Raw genomic sequence first — 25,438 nt, forward strand, 5'->3', positions numbered from 1 at the left:
CATATGCAAATTTATCAATGTAATACACCACATTAACAAAAGAAAAGATAAAATTCATATGCTCTTATCAATAGATGCAGAAAAAGGATTTAATAAGATAAAGTGTACATTTATAATTAAAACACTCAATAAAATAGGAATAGAAGGAAAGTACCTGAACATAATAAAGGCCATCTATAATAATAAAAGTGTAATATGCTACTTAGACCAGACAGCCTTCTGGATGACTTTCCGGATGAAGCCAGGACTGAAAGGGAAGCCTGGGTCCCGGGTGCCAGAAAGAAGCTGATGCCAGCAGCTGGGGAAAGGAAGGCCTACTCTTGCACGAATTGTGTGCATCAGGCCTCTAGTATATGATAAAACTTCAGCTAATATAATGCTCAGTGGTAAAAACTGAAAACTTTCCCTCTAAGATCAGATACAAGACAAGGATGTCCACTCTCACCACTCTTATTCAACATAATACTGAAAGTCCTAGAGAGAGCAATAAGGCAAGAAAAAGAAATAAAAGACATCCAATTAGGGAAGGAAGAAGTCAAACTGTCACTTTCTGTGGAAAACATGATTCTATTTATAGAAAACCCTAAAGACTCCACCAAAAATTATTAGAAACAATAAGTACAGTCAAGTTGCAGGATACAAAATCAATGTGCAAAAATCCATTGCCTTCCTGTGTACCAACAACAAAACTTCAGAAAAACAAATTGAAAAAAACAATTCCTTTTGTAATTATAACCAAAAGAATAAAATATCTAGGAAAACAAACCTAACAAAGAATGTGAAAGACCTATATACTGAAAATTACAAAGCATTATTAAAATAGATTCAAAAAGACACAACAAAATATAAAACTATCCCATGTTAATGGATTGGGAGAATCAACATAGTTAAAATGGCCATATTACCAAAAGCAATATACAGATTTAATGCAATCCCTATTAAAATACTAATGTCATTTTCTAATGAAATAGAACGAGAAATCATCAGATTTGTATGGAACCACAAAGACCCCAAAGAGCCACAGGAATCCTCAGAAAAATGAACAATTCTGGAGGTATCACACTACCTGACTTCAAATTATACTACAAAAGCTACGGTAATTAAAACATATGGTATTGGCAGACAAACAGACACAAATATCAATGGAACAGAATAGAGAGCCCAAATATAAAACCACATGTATATGGACATAATTTTTGGCAAAGGAGACTGAAAGACACAATGGAGTAAAGACAGTATCTTCAGTAAAAGGTGCTTGGAAAACTGGAAAGCCACAGGCAAACAAATGAAACTGGATAACAGTTTGTCCCCATGTACAAAATTAATTCAAGATGGATCAAAAACCTAAATATAAGACTCAAAACAATAATTTACAAAGAAGAAAATATAGGCGCCTAACTAATCGATGTTGGTAGTAGAAAACATTGTATGAACTTGAACCCAAAAGCAAGGGAAGTAAAGGAAAAAATAAATAGGATTATATCAAACTAAAAAGCTTCTGCAGAGCAAAAGACACAACAAAAGAAAGAGGCAGCCAACCAGATGGGACACGATATTTGCAACAGTAGCTCCAACAAAGGTGTAAGATCCAAAATATATAAAGAACTCATAAAACTCAACATTAACAAACAAACAACCCAAAGAAAGGGCATAAGATCTAAAAATACACTTCTCCCAAGAAGACATACAAAGTCTGCGGAAGATGGCGACCACCAGGATGGCAGTGGAGAAGAGTGTGAGAGAGTGAGGGAGTGAAAGAGAAGTGTGTGGACGTATGTGGTGTTGTGTGTGTGTGTGTGTGTGTGTGTGTGTGTGTGTGAGAGAGAGAGAGAGAGAGAGAGAGAGAGAGAGAGAGAGAGAGAGAGTTAAGGACAGTTAGATCTTGCAGGACTTTTGGGAGCTGGCAGACTGGGTGATCTTAAACTGCGAGACCCCACTGCAGCAGCAAAAACTCCCAGAGGCCGGCACTGGCACAGAAACCACACCATCTTGAAGGGCAGAAATGCTGGGACTCAGAACGCAGTCTCACCACCACCCAGACTGGCCTCAGATGCAAACCAGGATCCTACAGCCACGCTGAACAAAGAGCTGCTACCACAGCTACAGATCCATAAACACAGAGACTCTAGTTATCCCAGCTGCAGATTACTGTCAGTCACAGAGCGCATTCCCCTCCCGCTGTCCCGCCACTGCAGCATAGGGCACGCTCAACCTGCGGTGCTCAAGTGCAAATCCCACCGACACAGGGTGGGCAGGCAATGCAGTCTCCTAGAAGGCCTGTGACTCTTATTCTTGATGCACACATGCGGGCACTCTGGTTCTCATGTGTCTCGGTGCCAGGGATATTCAGTAATCCTCGGGTTTGGTAACACTACCACTGCATTCGGCTCAGGCCCCCGCAACTTGGCACTTGGACCTTCCGGTGATAGCAAAAATGGGGAGACAATGAAACAATCTCCAAAGGAAAGAAAAGGAGAAATCTCCAAGAAAGGAACTAAATGAAATGGTGCCATGCAATCTGTCAAAAAAAGAATTCAGAGTACTGGTCATACAGTTCACAAACTGGATGGATGAGAAAATCAACAACCTATGCAAGAATCAGGAGAAAATCAAAAGTGATACAGCTAGAATCAAAAACATAATGGAAGATTTCAACAGTAGACTAGGAGAAGTGGAGAACCGAATTAGTGAGTAAGACAGAGAAACAAGCCCAATCTGAGCAGCAATTGGAGAAAAAAATTAGAAAGCAGAAAGAGAGCTTAAGGGAGCTTTGGGACAACATGAAACAAAGTAGCATATGTATAATAGGGGTACCAGAAGGACAAGAAGAGCAGCAAGGACTAGAGAATCTATTTGAAGAAATAATGACAGAAAACTTCCCTGATATGGGGAAGAAAAAAGTCACACAAGCAGAGAATCCCAAGCAAAATGAACCCAAAAAGACCCACAAAAAACACATCGTAATTACAATGGCTAGCGTTAACTACAAAGAGAAAATCTTAAAGGCTGCAAGAGAGAGACAGGGAGTTACCTACAAAACCTCTCCCATCAGATTATCAAATGATTTCTCAACAGAAACTCATCAGGCCAGAAGGGAATGGAACGAAATATAGAAAGTGATACAAAACAAGGGACTGAATCCAAGAATACTCTATACAGCAAGGCTATCAATCAAAGTTGAAGGGGAAACCAGGACCTTCGCAAGACAAAAAAAGGCTACAGAAGTTTATCACTACCAAGTCAACAATGCAAGAAATGCTAAAGGGGCTGTTGTTAAAAGAAGAAATAGAAAGGGAAGAAGAAACATAGGCATGAAGAATATAAATGGCTACAAACAAATACATATCAATAACAATAAACGTAAATGGAGTAAATGCTCCAATCAAAAGACATTGGATGGCTGAATAGATAAGAAAACATAAACCATATACTAGTATACACTGTCTACAAGAGACCTACCTCAGAACAAGGGACTCACACAAACTAAAAGTGAAGGGATGGAAAAATATCTTTAAGGCAAATAGAAATGAAAAGAAAGCTGGGGTGACAATACTTATATCTGACAAAACAGACCTCGAACAGAAGGCCGTGACAAGAGACAAAGAAGTCCACTTCATAATTCTAAAGGAATCAATAAAATAAGAGGATATAACTCTGGTAAACATATATGCATCTAATGCAGGAGCACCCTAATACATAAAAAAACTTTTGGGCCCTGACCTGTTTGGCTCAGTGGATAGAGCGTTGGCCTGCAGACTTAAGGGTCCAAGGTTTAATTCAGTCAAGGGCATGTACCTTGGTTGCAGGCACATCCCCAGTAGGGGGTGTGCAGGAGGCAGCTGATTGATGTTTCTCTCTCATTGATGTTTCTAACTCTCTATCCCTCTCCCTTCCTCTCTGTAAAAAATCAATAAAATATATTTTAAAAAACTTTTGGAAGATATCAGGGGAGAGGTTGACAGCAATTCTACCACAGTAGGAGACTTTAATACCCTATTAACATCACTGGATAAATCCTCTAGACATAAAATCAGAAAAGAAACAGCAATCCTAAACAACTCACTAGATCATATGGACTTAATCGACATCTTCAGAACATTCTACCCCAAAGCTACAGAATATACATTCTTCTCAAGTGCACATGGAACATTTTCAAAGATAAACCACAGATTGGGACACAGGCAAACGCTCTCCAAATTTAAAAAGAATGAAATCATATCAAGCATCGTCTCAGATCACAGTGTCATAATATTAGAAGTAAACTACAATAAAATCAATCTGAAAAATTCAAACACTTGGAGGCTGACTAGCATACTATTAAACAATGATTGAGTTACCATAGAGATAAAAGAAGAAATAAAAAAGCATCCTGGGAACAAATGACAATGGAAAAACAACAATCCAAAATCTATGGGACACAGTGAAAGCAGTCCTGACAGGGAAGTTCATAGCATTACAGGCCTACATCCAAAAAAAAACCACCTTATAATACACCATCTAACTTTGCAACTTGAAGAATTAAAAAGAGAGCAACAAGAAAAGCCCAGAGTGACCAGAAGGAAGGAAATAATAAAGATCAGAGCGGAAATAAATGACATAGAGACCAAAAAAAAAACAAAAACAAAAGATCAATGAAACCGAGAGCTGGTTCTTTGAAAGGATAAACAAAATTGATGAGCCTCTAGCCAGTCTCACCAAGAAGCAAAGAGAGAGGACCCATATACACAAAATCTGAAATGAAAGAGGCGAAATAAGAACAGACCCCACAGAAATACGAAGAATCGTAATATACATATCTACACTAATAAAAGACAAAGATGCTAATTGACTGTACCTTTGCTATGCCCTAAGCCATGCCCACCAGCCAATCAGAGCGACTATATGCAAATTAACCCAACCAAGATGGCAGCCGGCAGCCACAGAACTGGAGCAAGCAGTAGGACTGGAGCAAGCAGTAGGCTTGGTTGCCCAGGTGATGGAGGAAGCCAAGCTTCCCGCTGGCCCTGAGCCAGCTGTGGCCTCCGCTCATGGCAACAAAGTTTCAATTATAGAAGACAAATAAATCCCAGATACCTGTTTCCAGCCAGCCTCCACTGGGAGCTTGGATGGCTGGGGGTAGTGGCCAGCTTGCAAACAGCCATCAGCCCCTCACCCAGGCTGGCCAGGCAGTCCTATATAATAAAAGGGTAATATGCAAACTGACCCTAACAGCAGAACGACTGAGAATGACTGGTCACTATGACACACACTGACCACCAGGGGGCAGATGCACAATGCAGGAGCTGCCCCCTGTTGGTCAGTGCGCTCCCACAGGGGGAGCTCTGCTCAGCCACAAGCCAGGCTCATGGCTGCCAGTACAGCGGTGGTGGTGGGAGCCTCTCCTGCCTCCTCAGCATCGCTAAGGATGACCGACTGCAGCTTAGGATGTCCCCGCTGGCAAGTGGACATACCGCAAGGGCTCCTGGGCTGCCAGAGGGATGTCTGACTGCCAGCTTAGGCCCAATCCCCCCAGGGAGCAGGCCTAAGCCAGCAGATGGTCATCCCTAGAGGGGTCCTAGACTGCAAGAGGGCACAGGCCGTGCCGAGGGACCCCCCCACCCCCACCGACTGCACAAATATTTGTGCACCGGGCCTCTAATATATATATATATATATCTATTCTAACAAACTGGTCAACCTAGAAGAAAGGGACATACACTTAGAAAAATACAACCTTCCAAAACTCAATCAGGAAGAATAAAAATATGTGAATAGGCTGATAATTATTGAGGACATTGAGGACATTGAAGCAGTAATCAAAAAACTTCCAACAAACAAAAGTCCTGAACCAGAAGGCTTCACAGAGGAGTTTTATCAAACATTCAAAGAAGAACTAAAACCTATCTCCCTCAGACTATTCCAAAAAATTCAAGAGGAAGGAACACTTCCAAGGTCTTTTAACAAGCCAGCATTACCCTAATCCCAAAACCAGATAAAGTCAATACAGAGAAAGAGAGTTATAAGCCAATATCCCTCATGAACATACATGCGAAAATTCTCAACAAAATTCTAGCAAATCAGATCTAGCATTACATTAGAAAGATCACACACCATGACCAAGTGGGATTTATCCCGGGGATGCAAGGATGGTACAATATCTGCAAATCAATAAATGTGATAAACCAAATAAACAAACTGAGACATAAAAACCATACAATCATATCAATTGATGCAGAAAAAGCATTTGACAAAATCCAACAATCTTTCTTGATAAAAACTCTCAGCAAGGTGGTACTAGAGGGATCATACCTCAACATAATAAAAGCCATATATGACAAACCTACAGCCAACATCATACTCAAAAGGCAAAAACTAAAACCATCTCCCCTAAGAACAGGAACAAGACCGGGATGCCCACTGTCAACAGTCTTGTTCAACATAGTACTGGAAATACTAGCCATGGCCATCAGAAAAGACGAAGAAATCAAAGGCATCCAAATTAGAAAAGAAGTAAAATTGTCATTATTTGCAGATGACATGATATTAAAAATAGAAAACCTTAAAGATTCCATGAAAAAAATATTCGAATAAATGAATTTGACAATGCAGCAGGATACAAAATTAATACCCAGAAATCTATGGCCTTTTTATACACCAATAATGAACTCACAGAAAGAGAAACTAAAAAAAAAAATCACATTTACAATTACAACAAAGAAATTAAGATACCTAGGAATAAAGTTAACCAAGGAGATAAAGGACCTGTACTCAGAAAATTAAAGGATGCTGAAAAAAGAGATAGAGGAAGTTATCAACAAATGGAAGAGTACACCATATTCATGGATTGGTAGAATCAACATCATTAAAATGTCCATGCTACCCAAAGCAAATTATAAATTCAATGCAATCCCCATTAAAATACCAAAGGCATACTTCAAAGACCTAGGAAAAACTCTCCAAAAATTCATCTGGAATTAAAAAAAAAAGTCCCCAAATAGCTGCAGCAATCTTGAGAAAGAAGAACAAAGTAGGAGGGATCACAATACCAGGTATCAAGCCAAATTACAAATCCACGGTTCTCAAAACTGCCTGGTACTGGCACAAGAACAGACATACAGACCAACTGAACAGAATAGAGAACCCAGAAATCGACCCAAGTCATTATGCTCAATTAATACTTGACAAAGGAGGAAAGAGCATACAATGGATTCAAGACAGTCTCTTCTATAAATGGTGTTGGGAAAACTGGACAGATACATGCAAAAAAATGAAACTAGACCACCAACTTATACCATCCACAAAAATAATCTCAAAATGGATAAAGTATTTAAATGCAAGACGGGAAACCATAAAAATCTTAGAAGAAGCCATAGGCAGCAAAATAGCAGACATTTCTTGTAGGATTATCTTTCCTGATACTGCTCCTAGGGCAATGGAAACTGAGGAGAAAATAAACAAATGGGACTACATCAAAATAAAAAGCTCGTGCACAGCAAAAGAAACCATCAACAAAACAACAAGAAAGCCCACTGCATGGAAGAACATATTTGCCAATGTTATCACCGATAAGGGTTTAATCTCCAACATTTATAGGGAACTCATACAACTTAACAAAAGGAAGATAAAAAATCCAATCAAAAAATGGGCAAAGGACCTAAATAGACACTTTTCAAAAGAGGACATTCAGAAAGCCAAGATACATATGAAAACATGCTCAAAGTCACTAATCTTCTGAGAGATGCAAATCAAAACAACAAGGTACAACCTCACACCTGTCAGAATGGCTATCATTAACAAATCCACAAACAACAAGTGCTGGCAAGGATGTGGAGAAAAGGAACACTTGTGCACTGCTGGTGGGAATGCAGACTGGTACAACCACTGTGGAACACATTATGCAGTTCCCTCAAAAAATTAAAAATGGAACTTCTCTTGGACCCAGTAATTCCACTTCTAGGAATATATCCCAAGAAAATAGAAGCACCAATCAAAAAAGTTATATGCACCCCTATGTTCATAGCAGAACAATTTACAATAGCTAAGATTTGGAAACAGCCTAAGTGTCCATCAGCAGATGAGTGGATTAAAAAATTTGTGGTACAACTACACAATGGAATACTATGCTGCTATAAAAAAGAAGGAAATCTTACCATTTGCAACAACATGGATGGAATGAAGAACATTATGCCAAGTGAAATAAGCTAGTCAGAGAAAGATAAATATCACATGATATCACTCATTTGTGGAATATAAAGAACATCATAAACTGATGAACAAAAATAGATACAGACACAAAGAAGTATCGAACATACTGTCAAACTTCAGCGGGAAGGCTGGGAAGGGTTTGGTGTGGCGAGGTGGTAAGAGATCAACCAAAGGACTTGCATCCAGGCATATAAGCATAATCAATGGACACAGACCATGTGCCAGGGGGTGGGGGAGGTCAATGGGGGAAAAAGGAGACATATGTACTATTATTTGTTATACTTCAAACAATAAAATGAAGACATACGAACAGCTGATACTTATATACAAAGATGTTCAACCTCACTGCAATTAGGGAAATGCAAATCAAAACTAAAATGAGATAGCACCTCAAACTTGTTAGGGTGGCCATTATCAACAAGATAAGCAATAACAAGTGTTGGAGAGGTTATGGAAAAAAAGGAACCCTAATTCATGGCTGGTGGGAATGTAGACTGGTACAACTATGGAAGGCAGTCTGGTGATTCCTCAAAAAATTAAGAACAGAGCTACCATATGACCCAGCAACCCCATTCCCATGTATATACCCGAAAAAAACTCAAAATCATGTATTTGCAAAGATATATACACACCTATGTTCACTGCAGCATTATTCACGGTGGCCAAGACATGGATGGACCTTGGAAACAACCAAAGTATCCTGCAACAGAGGACTGGATAAAGAAGATGTGGTACATGTACACAGTGGAACACTACTCAGCCATAAGAAAGGATGAAATAGCACCATTTGCAACAACATAGATGGATCTTGAGAACATTATGCTAAGTGAAATAAATCAGTCAGAAAAAAACTAAGAACCATATGATTTCACTCATATGTGAGATATAAAACTGAAATTCATGAGCACAAACAACAGTGTGGTGGTTGAAGAGGGAAGAGTGTGGAGGGAGAAGGAAATCCTAACACATGCTGACAGAAGATTTGACTTTGGTTGGTAGGAACATGGTGCAATATACAGATCTTATAACATAGAAACCCACACCTGAAACCTATATGTTAATGTTGACCAATGTCACCCCAATAAATTTAATTTTTTAAAAAGCTAGAGTAATCAAAATTGTGATATTGACCTAAAACATATAAATCAATGGACTAAAACTGAGAGTCCAGAAATAAATCCTTACATTTAGGGTGAACTGGTTTTTGACAAGGGTGCAAAGGCAATTCAAGGAGGAAAGAATAGTCTTTAAATCTTTACTGTGGAAAGTATTATATATGACCCATTTCCTCCCCTCATGCCCCACCATTGACCTCTTCTAGCCTGTTCCTGCACCCTGTCCAGGGTTTCACCAATCTATTCTGTTGTCTGTGTTCATGGGTTATGCATATAAGCATAGAAGATCTTTGGTTGATCTCCTTTGACCCACCCTCCTCCCCCAACTTCAATCTGAGACTCTTTTTTAAAAATGATGCTGTGAATAGATTAAAAATGGCGGCGGAGTAAGTAGATATTGCACAAACATGTCCCAGGACCAAACTGGAATTACAACTAAAATACAGAAAAACTTCCTGAATAATCAACAGAAGACTGGATGGAGAGACCCCTGATAACTGAGGACCAAAAATAGAGACCACATAGAGACTGGTAGGAGGGGCGGAGGCCTGAAAGGGCTGGCCGGGATCCCACAGACAACAACTGAACTTCCAGAGAGATATCTCAGCTGTGGGGAGTTGCCATTGAGAACTCTGGGACTAATCCCCAATCAGGACACCCCAGCATATTACATCAGAATTGAGAAGGGTACCCACATAACACTTTGCTGTCTGCCTGGGAGAGACGGCTAGAAATTCAGGCACCCTCTTAAAGGGCCAACAAAATTCCCTGTGCATCCACTTACCTTGTGCTCCAGCATAGTGAGGGCAGAATGGAGTGCAGCTGTGTGAGCAGAAGCTAGGATTGGGTGCTCTGGGGTTACAGCACAGAAGGCAGACACCCCAGTTTCCTGTGTTGAGTCATTCCCTCGCGCTGAGATCATATTTCTCACACAGACATTTGTTATACAGGCACCCTTGCTTGGGGGAAAGACAGTTGAACCACCCTATTGAAAAACACCTTGCCCCACAGAGTGAAGTTGTTCAGGCTCACTTAGAGACTGAGAATAATAATTAGCCTCCACACAGAAGCAAATGTCCCACTCTGTTGAAAAAAAATTATTGCTATAAGTGTGGACAATTGCCTGAAGGCAATTCAAGACAAATCCTATCAATCTGTAGACAGATGTGGTCTCTTGGCTTTGAATCTTTGCCTAATTAATTAGAAATAGCATTTGACTCTGTCTGACACTAGAGATTGAGAGGCATAGGAGATCTACATAATACATAGTCACAAACCCAAACAGGCAGCCAAAATGAGGAGACAAAGAAACAATACCCAAATGAAATAAGAAGTGAATTCTCCAGAATACGACATAAATGAAATGGAGATAAGAAATTTATCTGATACAGAGTTCAGAATAATGATGGTAAAGATGTTCAACAGCATGAGAAAAGATATACTAACTATGAAAACAAAAGTAAAGCATAACATAGCACAAATAAAGAATACATTGGAAGGAATACACAACAGATTAGGGGAAGCTGAGGATCAAAGCAGTGCATTAGATGTCAGGGTTGAAAAAAATCACTTAATCCGAGAACCAAAAAGAAAAAATAATTTAGAAAATGGAGAATAACTTAAGGGAGCTCTGAGACAACATGAAACGTAACAATATTTGAATAGCCAGTGTGCCAGAAGAGGCAGAAAGAGAGAAAGGAATAGAGAATGTGTTTAAAGAAATAATGGCAGGAAACTTCCCTAACCTGGTAAAGGAAAAAGTCACACAAGTCCAGGAGGCACAGAGAACCCAAAACAAGAACCCAAACAGGCCTATGCACAGACACATCATAATTAAAATGCCAAAAATTAAAGACAAAGAGAAAATCTTAAAAGCAACAAGAGAAAAGCAAACTGTTACCAACAAAGGAGCTCCCATATGGCTGACACCTGATTTCCCATCAAAAATTCTACAGGCCAGAAGGGAATGGCATGAAGTACTCAAGGTAATGGAAAGCAAAGATCTGAAACCAAGATTACTATATCCAGCAAGGCTGTCATTGAAAATGCATGGTCAAATAAAGAGCTTCCCGAACAAAAAAAAAAAGGCTAAAGGAGTACATCACCATCAAGCCAGCGTTATAAGAAATGCTAAAGGGAATGCTGTAATGGGAAGAAGAAAAAGAGAGAGAAACCTAGGCATACCGAATTAAAATCTCAATAAATAAGTGCCTCTCAATAATAACCTTAAATGCAAGTGGATTAACTACTCCAATCAAAAGGCATAAGGTAGCTGAAACATGGCCCAACTACATGCTGTCTACAAGAGACTCACGTCAGAACAAAAGACACACACAGGATGAGAGTGAAGGGATGGAAAAAAAATTTCCATGGAAATGAAAAAAAATATGAAGTAGCAATAATCATATCTGAAAAAATAGACTTCAAAATGAAGGCCATCACAAGAGACAACAAAGGTCACTACATAATACTAATGGGACTGATCCACCAAGAGAATATAACCCTGGTAAACATATATGCTCCCAATACAGGAGCACCTAAATATATTTAAGAAAAAGTTCTTGAGGACTTTAAGGGAGAAACAGACAACAATACAGTCATAGTAGGGGACTTTAACACCCTGCTGACTTCACTGGATAGATCTTCCAGACAAAAACTTAACAAGGAAACAGTAACTCTAAAGGACACCCTGGATCATATGAATTTAATTGACATTAATAGAACATTTCACCCCAAAACTGCAGAACATAAGTTCTTCTCAAGTGCACATGAATCATTCACAAAGATAGACCACAAGTTAGGACACAAAACAAGTCTCTACAACAAGCATGCTTGCTCTACAAGTTCAAGAACACTGACATCACATCAAACATTTTCTCAGATCACAGAATAAAATTAGAAATCAACTACAGTAAAGACACCCAAAAATATTTAAACACATGGAGACTAAATAGCATGTTATTAAATAATGAATGGGTTACCAAGAAGATGAAGAAAGAAATAAAAAAAAAAAACACTTCCTGGAAACAAATGAAAATGAACACACAACCCCAAATCTCTGGGACACAGCAAAAGCAGTCCTGAGAGGAAAGTGCACAGCAAGACAGGCCTACCTCGCTTTCCTTTTGCCTCGTTGCTACGGAGTGAGCAAGATGGGTTACCAGCAACTCTACTGGAGCCATCCGAGGAAATTCGGCCAGGGTTGTCGTTCTTGCCGCGTCTGCTCAAACCAACCCGGTCTGATCCGGAAGTACGGCCTCAACATGTGCCCCCAGTGTTTTCGTCAGTACGAAAAGGACATAGGCTTCATTAAGTTGGACTAGGAGAACTTCCATGAATGGGTCGTTCAAGACATCTACCTTATGACAGAATGCTATCTCTTTGTACATAAAATAATTTTTAAAAAGCCTTCAAATAAAAAAAAGACAGGCCTACCTCAAAAATCAAGAAAAATAAAAAATAAACTATTTAAGCAAACAACTTAAAGGACTAGAAAGAGGACAACAAGAAAAGCCCAGAGTAAGTAGAAAGAAGGAAATAATAAAGACTAGAGCAGAAATATGTAATATAGAGACTAAAAACTAAATAAATAAAGAGCTTCCCGAACAAAATTTTGTTTATTCTTTGAAAGGATAAACAAAATTGATGAACCATTAGCCAGACTCATCAAGAAAGAAAGAGAGAGGATCCAAATAAATTAAAAAGAAACAAAAGCAGAGAAGTAACCACTAACACCACAGAAATACAAAGGATTGTAAGGAAATACTATAAACAACTATATTCCAACAAGATGGACAATGTGGATGAAATAGACAAATTCCTACAAAAATAAAATTTCCCAAAACAGAATCAGGAAGAATCAGAAAACTTGAATAGGCCAATAACTACTGATGAAATTGAAGAAGTAATTAAAAAAAAAAACTCCCAGCAAACAAAAGCCCAGGTTCGATAGCTTCAAAGAGGAGTTTTACCAAACATCCAAAGAAGAAATAAAAGGCATCCAAACTAGAAAGGAGGAAGTAAAACTCTCCTTATTCACAGATGGCATGATATTGTAGATAGAAAACTCTAAAGACTCCACCAAAAAACTACTAAATTTAATAAATGAAATTGGTAATGTAGCAGGATACAAAATAAACACCCAAAAAAACGATGGCTTTTTTTATATACCAGTAATGAATTCTCAGAAAGAGACAGTGAACAAGCAATCCCATTTACCATTGCAACAAAAAAAATTAAAATACTTAGGAATAAAGTCAACCAAGGAGACAAAACACCTGTACTTGAAAAACTACAGGACACTGGAAAAAAGAGATAGAAGAAAATATAAACAAGTGGAAGAATATACAGTGTTCATGGGGTGGTAGGATCAACATCATTAAAATTTCTACACTACCCAAAGCAATCTATAGATTCAATGCAATCCCCCATTAAAATACCAATGACATATTTCAAAGACCTAGAACAAACTCTCCAAAAATTCATCTGGAATAAAAAAAGACCCTGAATAACTTCAGCAATTCTGAGAAAGAAGAACAAAGTTGGAGGGATCACAATACCAGATATCAAGCTATATTACAAAGCCACTGTTCTCAAAACTACCTGGTCATATAGAACAATGGAACAGAACAGAGAACCCAGAAATTGACCCAAGCCATTATACTCAATTAATATTTGACAAAGGAGGAAAGAAAGAGCATACAATGGAGTCAAGACAGTCTCTTCTATAAATGACATGGGGAAAATTAGACAGATACGTGCAAAAAAAATAAAACTAGACCACCAACTTACACCATACACAAAAATAATCTCAAAATGGACAAAGGACTTAAATGTAAGATGGGAAACCATAAAAATCTTAGAAGAAGCCATAAGGCAGCAAAATAGCTGACATTTCTCATAGAATTATCTTTACTGATACAGCTCCTAGACCTAGGGCAATGGAAACAAAGGAGAAAATAAACAAATGGGACTACATCAAAATAAAAAGCTCGTGCACAGCAAAAGAAACCATCAACAAAACAACAAGAAAGCCCACTACATGGGACAACATATTTGCCAATGTTATCTCTGATAAGTATTTAACCTCCAAAATTTATAGGGAACTCAGATAACTTAACAAAAGAAAGATAAACAACCCAATCAAAAAATGGACAAAGAACCTAAATAGACACTTCTACAAACCAGACATACAGATGGCCAAGAGACATATGAAAACATGCTCAAAGTCACTAATCTTCTGAGAGATGCAAATCAAAACAACAATGAGGTACCATCCCGCACCTGTCAGAATGGCTATCATCAACAAACCAACAAATGGCAAGTGTTGGCGAGGATGTGGAGAAAAAGGAACCCTCGTGCACTGCTGGTGGGAATGCGGACTGGTGCAACCACCTTGGAAAACATTATTCAGTTTCCTCAAAAAATTAAAAATGGAACTTCCATTTAACCCAGTAATCCCACTTCTAGGAATATAGCCTAAGAAACCCACAACACCCATCAGTAAGAATGTATGCACCCTTATGTGCACAGCAGCACAATTTACAATAGCTAAGATCTGGAAAGAGCTCAAGTACCCATCCATAGATGAGTGGATAAAAACTCAGTGGTACATTTATACCACGGAATACTATGCAGCAATAAAAAAGAATCTCTTACCCTTTTAGACAGCATGGAGGGACCTGGAGAGTATCATGCTAAGTGAAATAAGTCAGTCAGAGAAAGACAAGTATCACATGATCATACTAATATGTGGAATCTAAGTAACAAATAAACTGATGATGGGAGTGGATCCAGAGGCATGGAAGCATGGAACAGAGTTCAGAATTTTGGAGGAAAGGCAGGGGAGGGTAGGTGAATGGGAAGTAATCAACAAAAGACTTTATATACATATATGCATAACCCATGGACATAATAGGGTGCTGAAGGCCTGGGGCTGGGGTCTGTGTTGGGTTAGATGGGGTCCAGGGGGGGAAATATGTAACTCTTTCCACAATAAAGAATTATTTTTAAAAATTAAAAATCTATAATAAAAGTGTAATATGCTAATTAGACCAGATGTCGTTCTGGGCGAAGCCGGAGCCAGAGAGGGCTTCCTGGGTGCCTGCCAGTAGCTGGAACAAAGCCCAGGTCCCAGGAGCCAGAGGAAAGGAAGGCCTACTCTTGTACGGATTTCATGCATCAGGCCTCTAGTTAGTAAGTAAGTAAGTAAGTAAATAAATAAATAAATGACAATGAATTATTGGCATAAGATCAAAATGGAATAGAATTAAGAGTCCAAACATACATTCTCACACTTATGATAAACTGATTTATTTTAATCTTCACCTGAGGATATTTTTTCCATTGATTTTTTAGAGATTGTGGAATGGAGGAAGAAGGCAGAGAGAAACAAAGAGGAAGAGAGAAAGCAACATCAACAAGAGAGAGACACATCAATTGATTGCCTCTTATGTGTGCCCCAATCAGGGCTAGGGATTGAATCTGCAACCAAGGTACATACCCTTGACTGGGAATTAACTGCATAATTTTGTGAATATATTAAATCCACAGAACTGTACATTTCAAATGTGTGAATTTTCTAGTATATGAATTGTATCTCAATAAATGTTAATAGGGTGGGAGACAAAATGGTGGCGGTATAGACGGACTTGTCCCGAGCCTTGTCCCAGAGCAGATAGGGTGAGCAGCTGAAACAAGTAACATCCAGCCTGAATTGGTGAAGGAGACTCAGCTGGGAGATGGTTTGCAGTAGGGAAGGGCAGAGGATCCCTGGAGAAAGGTAAAATCAAGGCTCTTGGGAGGAGAATCTGCCAGACCTCTGAGCCCTGAGGATGAGAGGGAATCTTCACAGCACTGGCACCGAGCCACGTCCCTTGGGACAGACACAGTGTCTGACTGTAGAAAGAAGGTCCACAGAACTGCTGGACCGCAGGGGAATCTAGATCTGAATCCACAGTCAGGGAAGGCTGAAGAGTAGTGCCGACAGGAGAGGAGAGCGGAGAAGCACAGCCTCTCCCCCATCTGTGGCCTGTGCCTTTCTTCATTGAGCCTAGTGCATAGGAACTTTCAGATACAGACACTTACCCATGGCTGGAGTGAGGGAAAAGGAACAACACTTCACTTTTTCACTTTTATTTTTATTTTTGACTAGAGGCCCGGTGCACAAAAATTTGTGCACTCGGGGAGGAAGGGGGGGGTCCCTCAGCCTGGCCTGTGCCCTCTCGCAGTCTGGGACCCCTCGGGAGATAATGCCATGCTGGCTTAGGCCTGCTCCCAGGTGGCAGAGGGCAGGCCCAATCCCTAGGTGCAGCCTCTAGGCGGGCTCAGAGCAGGGCCGATTTGGGAGTTGGGGTGCCGCCCCCTGTCATGCACAGAGCAGGGCGGATTGGGAGGTTGCAGTGCCACCCTCAGTCACGCTCAGGGTAGGGCCAATTGGGGGGTTGGGGCACTGCCCCCTGTCACACTCAAGGCAGGGTCGATAGGGAGGTTGCGGCGCCACCCCCTGTCACGCACAGAGCAGGGCCGATCAGGGAGTTGGGGAGCTCCCCCTTATCAGGCACAGAGCAGGGCTGATCAGGGAGTTGGGGCGCCTTCCCCTGTCACAAACAGAGCAGGGCGGATAGGGAGGTTGTGGCCCCGCCCCCTGTCACACACAGAACTGCAGGGTGATCAGGGGGTTTGGGCGCTGCCCCCTGTCACGCTGATCCCGGTGCTGGGAGGCATATTACCCTTTTACTATATAGGATAGAGGACTGGTGCATGGGTGGGGCTGGCTGGTTTGCCCTGAAGGATCAGGGTGGGGGTCCCTACTGGGGTGCCTGGCCAGCCTGGGTGAGGGGATGATGGCTGTTTGCAGCTGGTCACACACCCTTCAGTGTGGGGGTCCCCACTGGGGTGCCCAGCCAGCCTGGATGAGGGGATGATGGCTGTTTGTAGCTGGTCACACACCCTTCAGGGTGGGGGTCCCCAATGGGGTGCCTGGCCAGTCTGGGTGAGGGGCTGAGGGCTGTTTTCAGGCTGGCAGGTGACTGAAGCTCCCAACTGCTCCTTTTTTCTCTGTTTTTTTTTTTTTTTTTTATTCTGGGCCAGCTTTAGTTCTGAGGCTCCAGCTCTTAGGCCTCCACTGCTGAAAGCAGGTATCTGGTTTGTTTGTGTTCTATAATCAAAACAATGTATAACTCCAGCTCTGAGATCCCTGTTCGCTGAAGGCAGGTTTCTGGGGTTTTGTTTAGCTTCTATATTTGTTACAATGTTTCAAACTGCAGGCTCAGAGGCCGGCAAGGCAGGCAGGGAACGTTGGTTTCCTCCGTCACTGAAGCAAGCAAGCCTCATGTTAGTTTCAAGCTGCCTGGCTGCCGGCCGCCATCTTGGCTGGCAGTTAATTTGCATATCTCCCTGATTAGCCAATGGGAAGGGTAGCGGTCGTATGCTAATTATTATGTTTCTCTTTTATTAGATAGGATTATTATTTTGTTGTCTTTTTCTTCGTTTTCCTGTTTTTGTTTGTTCCTTTATTTTCTATTTCTTTTTGCATTATTTTTCCATCACTCTATTTTATTTTATTTTTATTTGCTATTTTTATACATTTTTTAAATCAATTTTTTGTAAATTTATTATTATTATTATTATTATTATTTTCTTCTCGTTCTCTTTCCTCTTATCCACCCATCCCCTTTCTACTTTCTCTATACTGAACTGAGATCCTCCCCATATTCAACCAATTCTTAACCTTATTTTCTGTATATAAGCTCAGACTCTACAGATTCTGCCCCCATCCTCTTAGCTGGGGGTTTGATGTTTGTATATTTTTGTTCTTGTTTATTGTTTATCTATTGGTTCTGTGGTGTTTCATATATATATATATATATATATATATATATATATATATATTCTCCTTTTTCTTCCTTTTTCTTTTCTTTCTTATCTTTTTCTCTCTCTTTGATATCATTTATGCTCTCTTTTCTCTCCCCTAATTCTCTTTTCTCAGGTGGTCACTTATAGTGGGGTTATTGTTGTTGTGAGTACATTCGTGCTTTGTTCCCTTTGTGCTGTCTTGTCAAGGTGAATTTTATCCTGTCTGGCCAGGTGCTAGTGAGCGAGCCTCATAACCAGACACCTGGAGAGGAAACTCCATTAATGAATGGGTCAATAACACCCCAGACCCAACTACAGAGGCAGAAAAAGGCGGCAGTGAGGGAGAGAGTGTGAGTGAGTGAGGGAGCAAAAGAGTAATGTGTGGTCATGTGGGATGTGTGTGCGTGTATGTGAATGAGGCACAGTTAGATCCCACAGGACCTTCGGGGGCAGGCTAACTGGACTCGCCTAACTAGGCAGCCTCTGCTACCATAGTAAACAGTACCGGGAGGTCGGCTCATCCTCAGAGGCCTAGCCCAGTGGTCGGCAAACTGTGGCTCACAAGCGACATGCGGCTCTTTGGCCCCTTGAGTGTGGCTCTTCCACAAAATACCACATGCGGACACACACATACAGTGCGATTGAAACTTCGTGGCCCATGCGCAGAAGTCGGTATTTTGTGGAAGAGCCACACTCAAGGGGCCAAAGAGCCACATGTAGCTCACGAGCCGCAGTTTGCCGACCACTGGCCTAGCCTTTTGAAGAAGAGAGATGCTGTAATGGGAGCCCAGCCTCACCTCCATCCAGGGTGGCCTCAGATAACACTTGGGACTCCACAGCTACCCCTGCCAGGGACCTGCTACCTCGGCTGTGGTCCCACGGTCAACAAGTCTCCAGCCACCCTGGGTGCAGGCTCCTGTGAGTTCTGAAGCGTGCTCCTCTCTGACCGGCCCAATGCCTTAGCCCAGGGCACTGCAACCACACGAGCAGCAGACACATGAGCAACCCACTCCTGCCCAAAGAGCAGCAGCCCTGAAAGCAGCCTGCCCCAGGACTAAAAGCAGAAGCCACACGTGGCCTGCCCCTGTCCAAGGAGCAGCAGCTGTGTGAGTGGCCGGCCCCCCAGTCTGAGGAGCAGCAACCATGCGAGCAGCCTACCCTGTGTGAGGAGCAGCAGCCTCACAAGCAGCCTGCCCACGATTGAGGAGCGGCAGCCCCACGCATCCCACCCCCGTCCGAGGAGCAGCAGCTGTGTGAGCAACCTGCGCCCCTCTGAGGAGCAGCAGCCGAGCGAGCAGCCTTCCCCTATCCAAGGAGCAGAAGCTGTGTGAGCAGCTCACACCCATACAAGGAACAGCAGCGTCGCGAGCAGCCCGCCCCCATTCGAGGAGCAGTAGCCACCCGAGCAGCCCACCCCAGTCCGAGGAGCAGCAGCCACAGCAGCAGACCGCCCCCATCCGAGTAGTGAGAGCCCTGTGCAGTCCACACTGGTCCGAGGAGCAGCAGCCACATGCAGCCTGCACCTGTCCGATGAGCAGGAGCTGGGTGAGCAGCCTGCCCTCATCCAAGAAGCAGAAGCCACACATGCAGCTCACTCCCACCCGATGGAGCAGCAGCCGTGCAAGCAACCCATCCCCCATCCAAGGAGCAGCAGCCATGCGAGCAGACTGCCCCCGTACGAGGAGCAGCAGCCACACGTGCAGTTCACTCCCACCCGAGGAGCAGCACCCACACGAGCAGCTCACCCCATCCAAGGAGTAGCAGCCACACAAGCAGACGGCCCACATCTGAGAAGCGGCAGCCCTGGGCAGCCCGCTATAGTCCGAGGAGCAGCAGCCACACGCAGCCTGCATCTGTCCGACAAGCAGCAGCTGGGTGAGCAGCCCACCCCCATCCAAGGAGCAGCAGCCGTACATGCAGCTCACTCCCACCCAGCAAGCAGCAGCCACGCAAGCAGCCCATCCCCCATCTGAGGAGCAGAAGCTCTACGAACACCCCACACCTATATGAGTAGCAGTAGCCCTGTAAGCAACCTGCCCCTGTCCAAGAAGCGGCAGCCTCACGAGCAGCCCACCCCATCTGAGGAACAGCAGCAATGTGCAGCTAGCCTCGATCCAAGGAGCAGCATCCGCATGAGCAGTCCACCCCTGTGCGAGGAGCAGAAGCCATGTGAAAAGCCTGCCCCTGTCCAAGGTATAGCAGCCACACTTAGCCCACCCCCATCTGAGGAGCAGCAGCCTTGTGATCAGCCCACCCCTGTCCAAGGAACAGCAGCTGTGCAAGCAGCCTCCCCCACCAGCCAGAGGTGACACCACTGCTGTGAACAGCACCCACCAGAGAAGCCACTGCCAACTGAGGAGCAGCCACTTGCGTGACCACCTGAGGAGCAACCGCAGCCCAAGGAGCCACTACCACCCAAGGAGCAGCCACTGGACAGCTCGACATCTAGATCAGTCATTGAGACATATAATGGGTAGACAAAGAAACCCCCAAAGGAAAGAAAAGGAGGAATCACCAGAAAAGGAGCTAAGTGAAACAAAGGCATGCCATATGTCAAAATAAGAATTGAGAATAAGCGTCATACACTTCATAAACCTGATGGAGGAAAAAATTAACAACTTATGTAAGAATCAAGAAGATATGGATGAAAAAATCAAAAACTTATGTAAGAATCAAGAAGAAATGAAGAGTGATATGGCTGCAATAAAAAACACCATGGCCGAAACCGGTTTGGCTCAGTGGATAGAGCGTCGGCCTGCGGACTGAAGGGTCCCGGGTTCGATTCTGGTCAAGGGCACGTACCTGGGTTGCGGGCATATCCCCAGTGGGAGATGTGCGGGGGCGGCTGATCGATGTTTCTCTCTCATCGATGTTTCTAACTCTCTATCTCTCTCCCTTTCTCTCTGTAAAAAATCAATAAAATATATTTAAAAAAAAAAAACACCATGGAAAGTTTCAACAGTAGACTAGAAGAATCGGAGGACCGAATTAGTGAATTAGAAGACAGGGAAGCAAAACACACCCAAACTGAACTGCAATTGGAGAACAAAATTAAAAGACAAGAGAGCCTAAGGGAGCTTTGGGACAACATGAAACGAAGCAACATATGAATAATAGGGTGCCAGAACAACAGGAAGAGGAACAAGGGTTAGAAAACCAATTTGAAGAAATAATGTCAGAAAATTTACCTGAGGTGGGGAAGAAAAACGTCACACAAGCACAGAGAGTCCCAAACAAGATGAACCCAAAAAGACCCACACCAAAACACATCATACTTACCATGGCAAATGTTCAGGACAAAGAGAGAATCTTAAAGGCTGCCAGAGAGAGATAGAAAGTTACATACAAGGGATCTCCCATTAGACTATCAAATGATTTCTCAACAGAAACACATCAGGCCAGAAAAAATGGAAGGAAATTGACAAAGTGATGCAAAGCAAGGGACTGAATCCAAGAATGCTCTATCCAGCAAGACTATCATTCAAAATTGAAAGGGAAATCAGGAGCTTCGCAGACAAAAAAAGGCTAAGGGAGTTTATCACTACCAAGCCAGCAATGGAAGAAATGCTAAAGGGACTGGTGTAAAAAGAAGAAATAAAAAGCTAAAAAAGAAAACAGGTACAAAAAATAAAAATGGCTACAAACAAGTACCTTTCAATAATAACTTTAAACGTAAACAGACTAATTGCTGCAATCAAGACATCGAGTGGCTGAATGGATAAAAAAACATGACCCATATGTATGCTGTCTACAAGAGACCCACCTCAGAATTAGGGATTCACACAGACTGAAAATGAAGGGATGGAAAAATAACTTTCAGGCAAATGAAGAAAAAAAAAACACTGGGGTAGCAATACTTATATCTGACAAAATAGACCTCAAAGTGAAGGCCATAACAAGAGATAAGGAAGGCCACTTCATAATACTAAAAGGTTCAATACAATAAGAGGGTATAACCACGATAAACATATATGCACCCAATGAAGGAGCACCCAAATACATAAAAAAAAAACTCCTGGAAGATATCAAGGGAGGGATCAACAACTATACAATCATAGTAGAGGACGTTAATACACCAGTGACATCACAGGATAAATCCTGTAGACAAAAAATCAGCAAAGACACAGCAATGCTAAATGACTCACTAGATCAAATGGACTTAATTGACATCTTCAGAATATTTCACCCCAAAGCCACAGAATATACATTCTTCTCAATTGCACATGGGACAGTTTCAAAAAATAGACCACATATTGGGTCACAAGCAAATTCTTCTCAAATTCAAGAAGATTAAAATCATATCAAGCATTTTTTTCAATATTATACCACAATGGCATAATATTGTAAATAAATTACAATAAAAACAATCCAAAAAATTCAAAAACTTGGAAGCTGAAAAGCATTCTATTAAACAATGATTTGGTTACCAAAGAGATCAAAGAAGAAATTTAAAACATCCTGGAAACTAATGACAATAAAAACACAACAATCCAAAACCTATGGGACACAATGAAAGAAGTCCTGAGAGGGAACTTTATAGCTCTACAGGCCTACCTCAAAAAACAAGAAAAAATGGTAATAAATCATCTAACTCTACAACTCAAAAAATTAGAAAGAGAGCAATAAGAAATGCCCAGAGTGAGCAGAAGGAAGGAGATAATAAAGATCAGAGCAGAAATGAATGACATAGAGACCACAAAAACAATACAGAAGATCAATGGAACCAAGAACTGTTTCTTTGAAAGGATAAACAAGATTGATGAACCTCTAGCCAGGCTCACCAAGAAGCAAAGAAAGAGGAACCCAATATACAAAATCAGAAATGAAAGAGGCGAAATAACAAGAGACTCCCAGAAATACAAAGGATTGTTAAAAAATACTATGAACAACTCTATTCTAACAAACTAGACAACCTAGAGGAAATGCACATATTGCTAGAAAAATAGAACCTTCCAAAACTCAATCAGAAAGATTCTAAAAGTCTCAATAGCCCAATAACTATGGAAGAAATTGAAGCAGCCATCAAAAAGCTTCCAGCAAACAAAAGCCCAGGGTCAGACAGCTTCACAGGGGAGTTTTACCAAACATTCAAGGAAGAACTAAAACCTATCCTCCTCAGGCTATTCCTAAAAAATTCAAGAGGAAGGAACACTTCCAAGCTCATTCTATGAAGCCAGCATCACCCTAATACCAAAACCAGATAAAGAAAACACAATGAAAGAGAATTACAGGCCAATATCCCTCATGAACATAGATGCCAAAATCCTCAACAAAATTCTAGCAAATCGGATCCAGCAGTACATCAGAAAGATTATATACCATGACAAAGTAGCATTTTTCCCGGGGATGCAAGGATGGTACAATATCTACAAATCAATAAATGTGATACATCACATAAACAAATTGAAAGATAAAAATCACATAGTCATATCAATTGATGCAGAAAAAGCATTTGACAAAATACAATACCCTTTCTTGATAAAAACCCTCAGCAAAATGGGAATAGAGGGATCATACCTGAACATAATAAAAGCCTTATATGACAAACATATACTCAATGGGCAAAAACTAAAACCATTTAACTTAAGAACAGGAACAAGACAGGGATGCCCACTCTCACCACTCCTGTTCGACATAGTACCGGAAGTACTAGCCATTGCAATCAGACAAGAAGAAGAAATAAAAGGCATCCAAACTGGAAAAGAAGAAGTAAAACTGTCCTTATTTGCAGATGACATGATACTCTACATAGAAAACCCTAAAGACTCCATCAAAAAATTATTACACTGAACAAATGAATTGGGCAATGTAGCTGGATACAAAATTGAGGCCAAGAAATCTATGGTATTTCTATACACCAATAATGAACTAACAGAAAGAGAGACTTAAAAAGCAATCCCATTTATCATCGCACCAAAAAAATTAAGATAACTAGGAATAAACTTGACTAAGGAGGTAAAAAACCTATATGTGGAAAACTACAGGATACTGAAAAAGGAGATAGAGGAAGACATGAGCAGATGGAAGACCATACTGTGTTCATGGATTGGTAGAATCAACATCATCAAGATGTCCATACTACCCAAAGCAATATATAGATTCAACGCACTTCCCATTAAAATACCAATGGCATATTTCACACACCTAGATCAAACTTTCCAAAAATTCATCTGGAAGAAAAAACGACCCCGAATAGCTCCAGCAATCCTGAGAAAGAAGAACAAAGTAGGTGGGATCTCAATACCATATATCAAGCTGTATTACAAAGTCACTGTTCTCAAAACAGCCTGGTACTGGCACAAGAACAGACATATAGATCAATGGAATAGAACAGAGATCCCAGAATTCGACCCAAACCATTATGCTCAATTAATATTCAACAAAGGAGGCATGGACATACAATGGAGTCAATACAGACTCTTTAATAAATGGTGTTGGGGAAATTGGACAATTACGTGCAAAAAAATGCAACTAGACCACCAACTTACACCATAAATAAAAATAAACTCAAAATGGATAAAGGACTTAAACATAAGACAGGAAACCTTAAACATAATAGAGAAATCCAATGGCAGCAAAATCTCAGACATATGCCGAAGCAATTTCTTCACTGATACTGCTCCTAGGCGAATGGAAACTAAAGAGAAAATAAACAAATGGGACTACATCAAAATAAAAAGCTTTTGCACAGCAAAGGAAACCATCAACAAAACAACAAGAAAGTCCACTGCATGGGAGAAGATATTTGCCAATGTTATCACCGATAAGGGTTTAATCTCCAACATTTACAGGGAACTCATACAACTTAACAACAGGAAAATAAACAACCCAATCAAAAAATGGGCAATGGACCTAAATAGATACTTTTCGAAAGAAGACAGAAGAAAGGCCAAAAGACATATGAAAACATGTTCAAAGTCACTAATCATCAGAGAGATGCAAATCAAAACGACAATGCGGTACCATCTCACACCTGTCAGAATGGCTATCATCAACAAATCAACAAACGACAAGTGCTGGAGAGGATGTGGAGGAAAAGGAACCCTCGTTCCCTGCTGGTGGGAATACAGACTTGTGCAGCCACTGTGGAGAACAGTATGGAGTTTCCTCAAAAAACTAAAAATGGAACTCCCATTTGACCCAGTGATCCCACTTCTAGGAATATAGCCCAAGAAACTAGAAACACCAATTAGAAAGGATATATGCACCCCTATGTTCATAGCAGCACAATTCACCATAACTAAGATTTGGAAACAGCCTAAGTGCCCATCAGCAGATGAGTG

The 25,438-nt window shown here is 41.3% G+C and overlaps 2 protein-coding genes across 2 annotated transcripts in view; one reads left to right on the plus strand and one right to left on the minus strand.

Moving 5' to 3' along the window:
- Positions 1–25,438, minus strand: part of TEX11 (testis expressed 11) — a gene marked incomplete at both ends in the record, with an annotated part of 435,711 nt that overhangs the window by 331,695 nt on the left and 78,578 nt on the right. The gene's annotated exons all lie outside the window — the stretch shown is intronic.
- LOC308510817 (small ribosomal subunit protein uS14-like) lies at positions 12,445–12,622 on the plus strand (the record flags this gene model as incomplete). The annotated part of the gene is made up of 1 exon (XM_081080862.1): positions 12,445–12,622. The coding sequence occupies exon 1, from the start codon at positions 12,452–12,454 to the stop codon at positions 12,620–12,622; it is 171 nt and encodes a 56-aa protein (XP_080936988.1). The 5' UTR covers positions 12,445–12,451.

The sequence above is a fragment of the Myotis nattereri genome, assembly GCF_964212035.1.
Source record: "Myotis nattereri genome assembly, chromosome: X".
Lineage (NCBI taxonomy): Eukaryota > Metazoa > Chordata > Mammalia > Chiroptera > Vespertilionidae > Myotis > Myotis nattereri.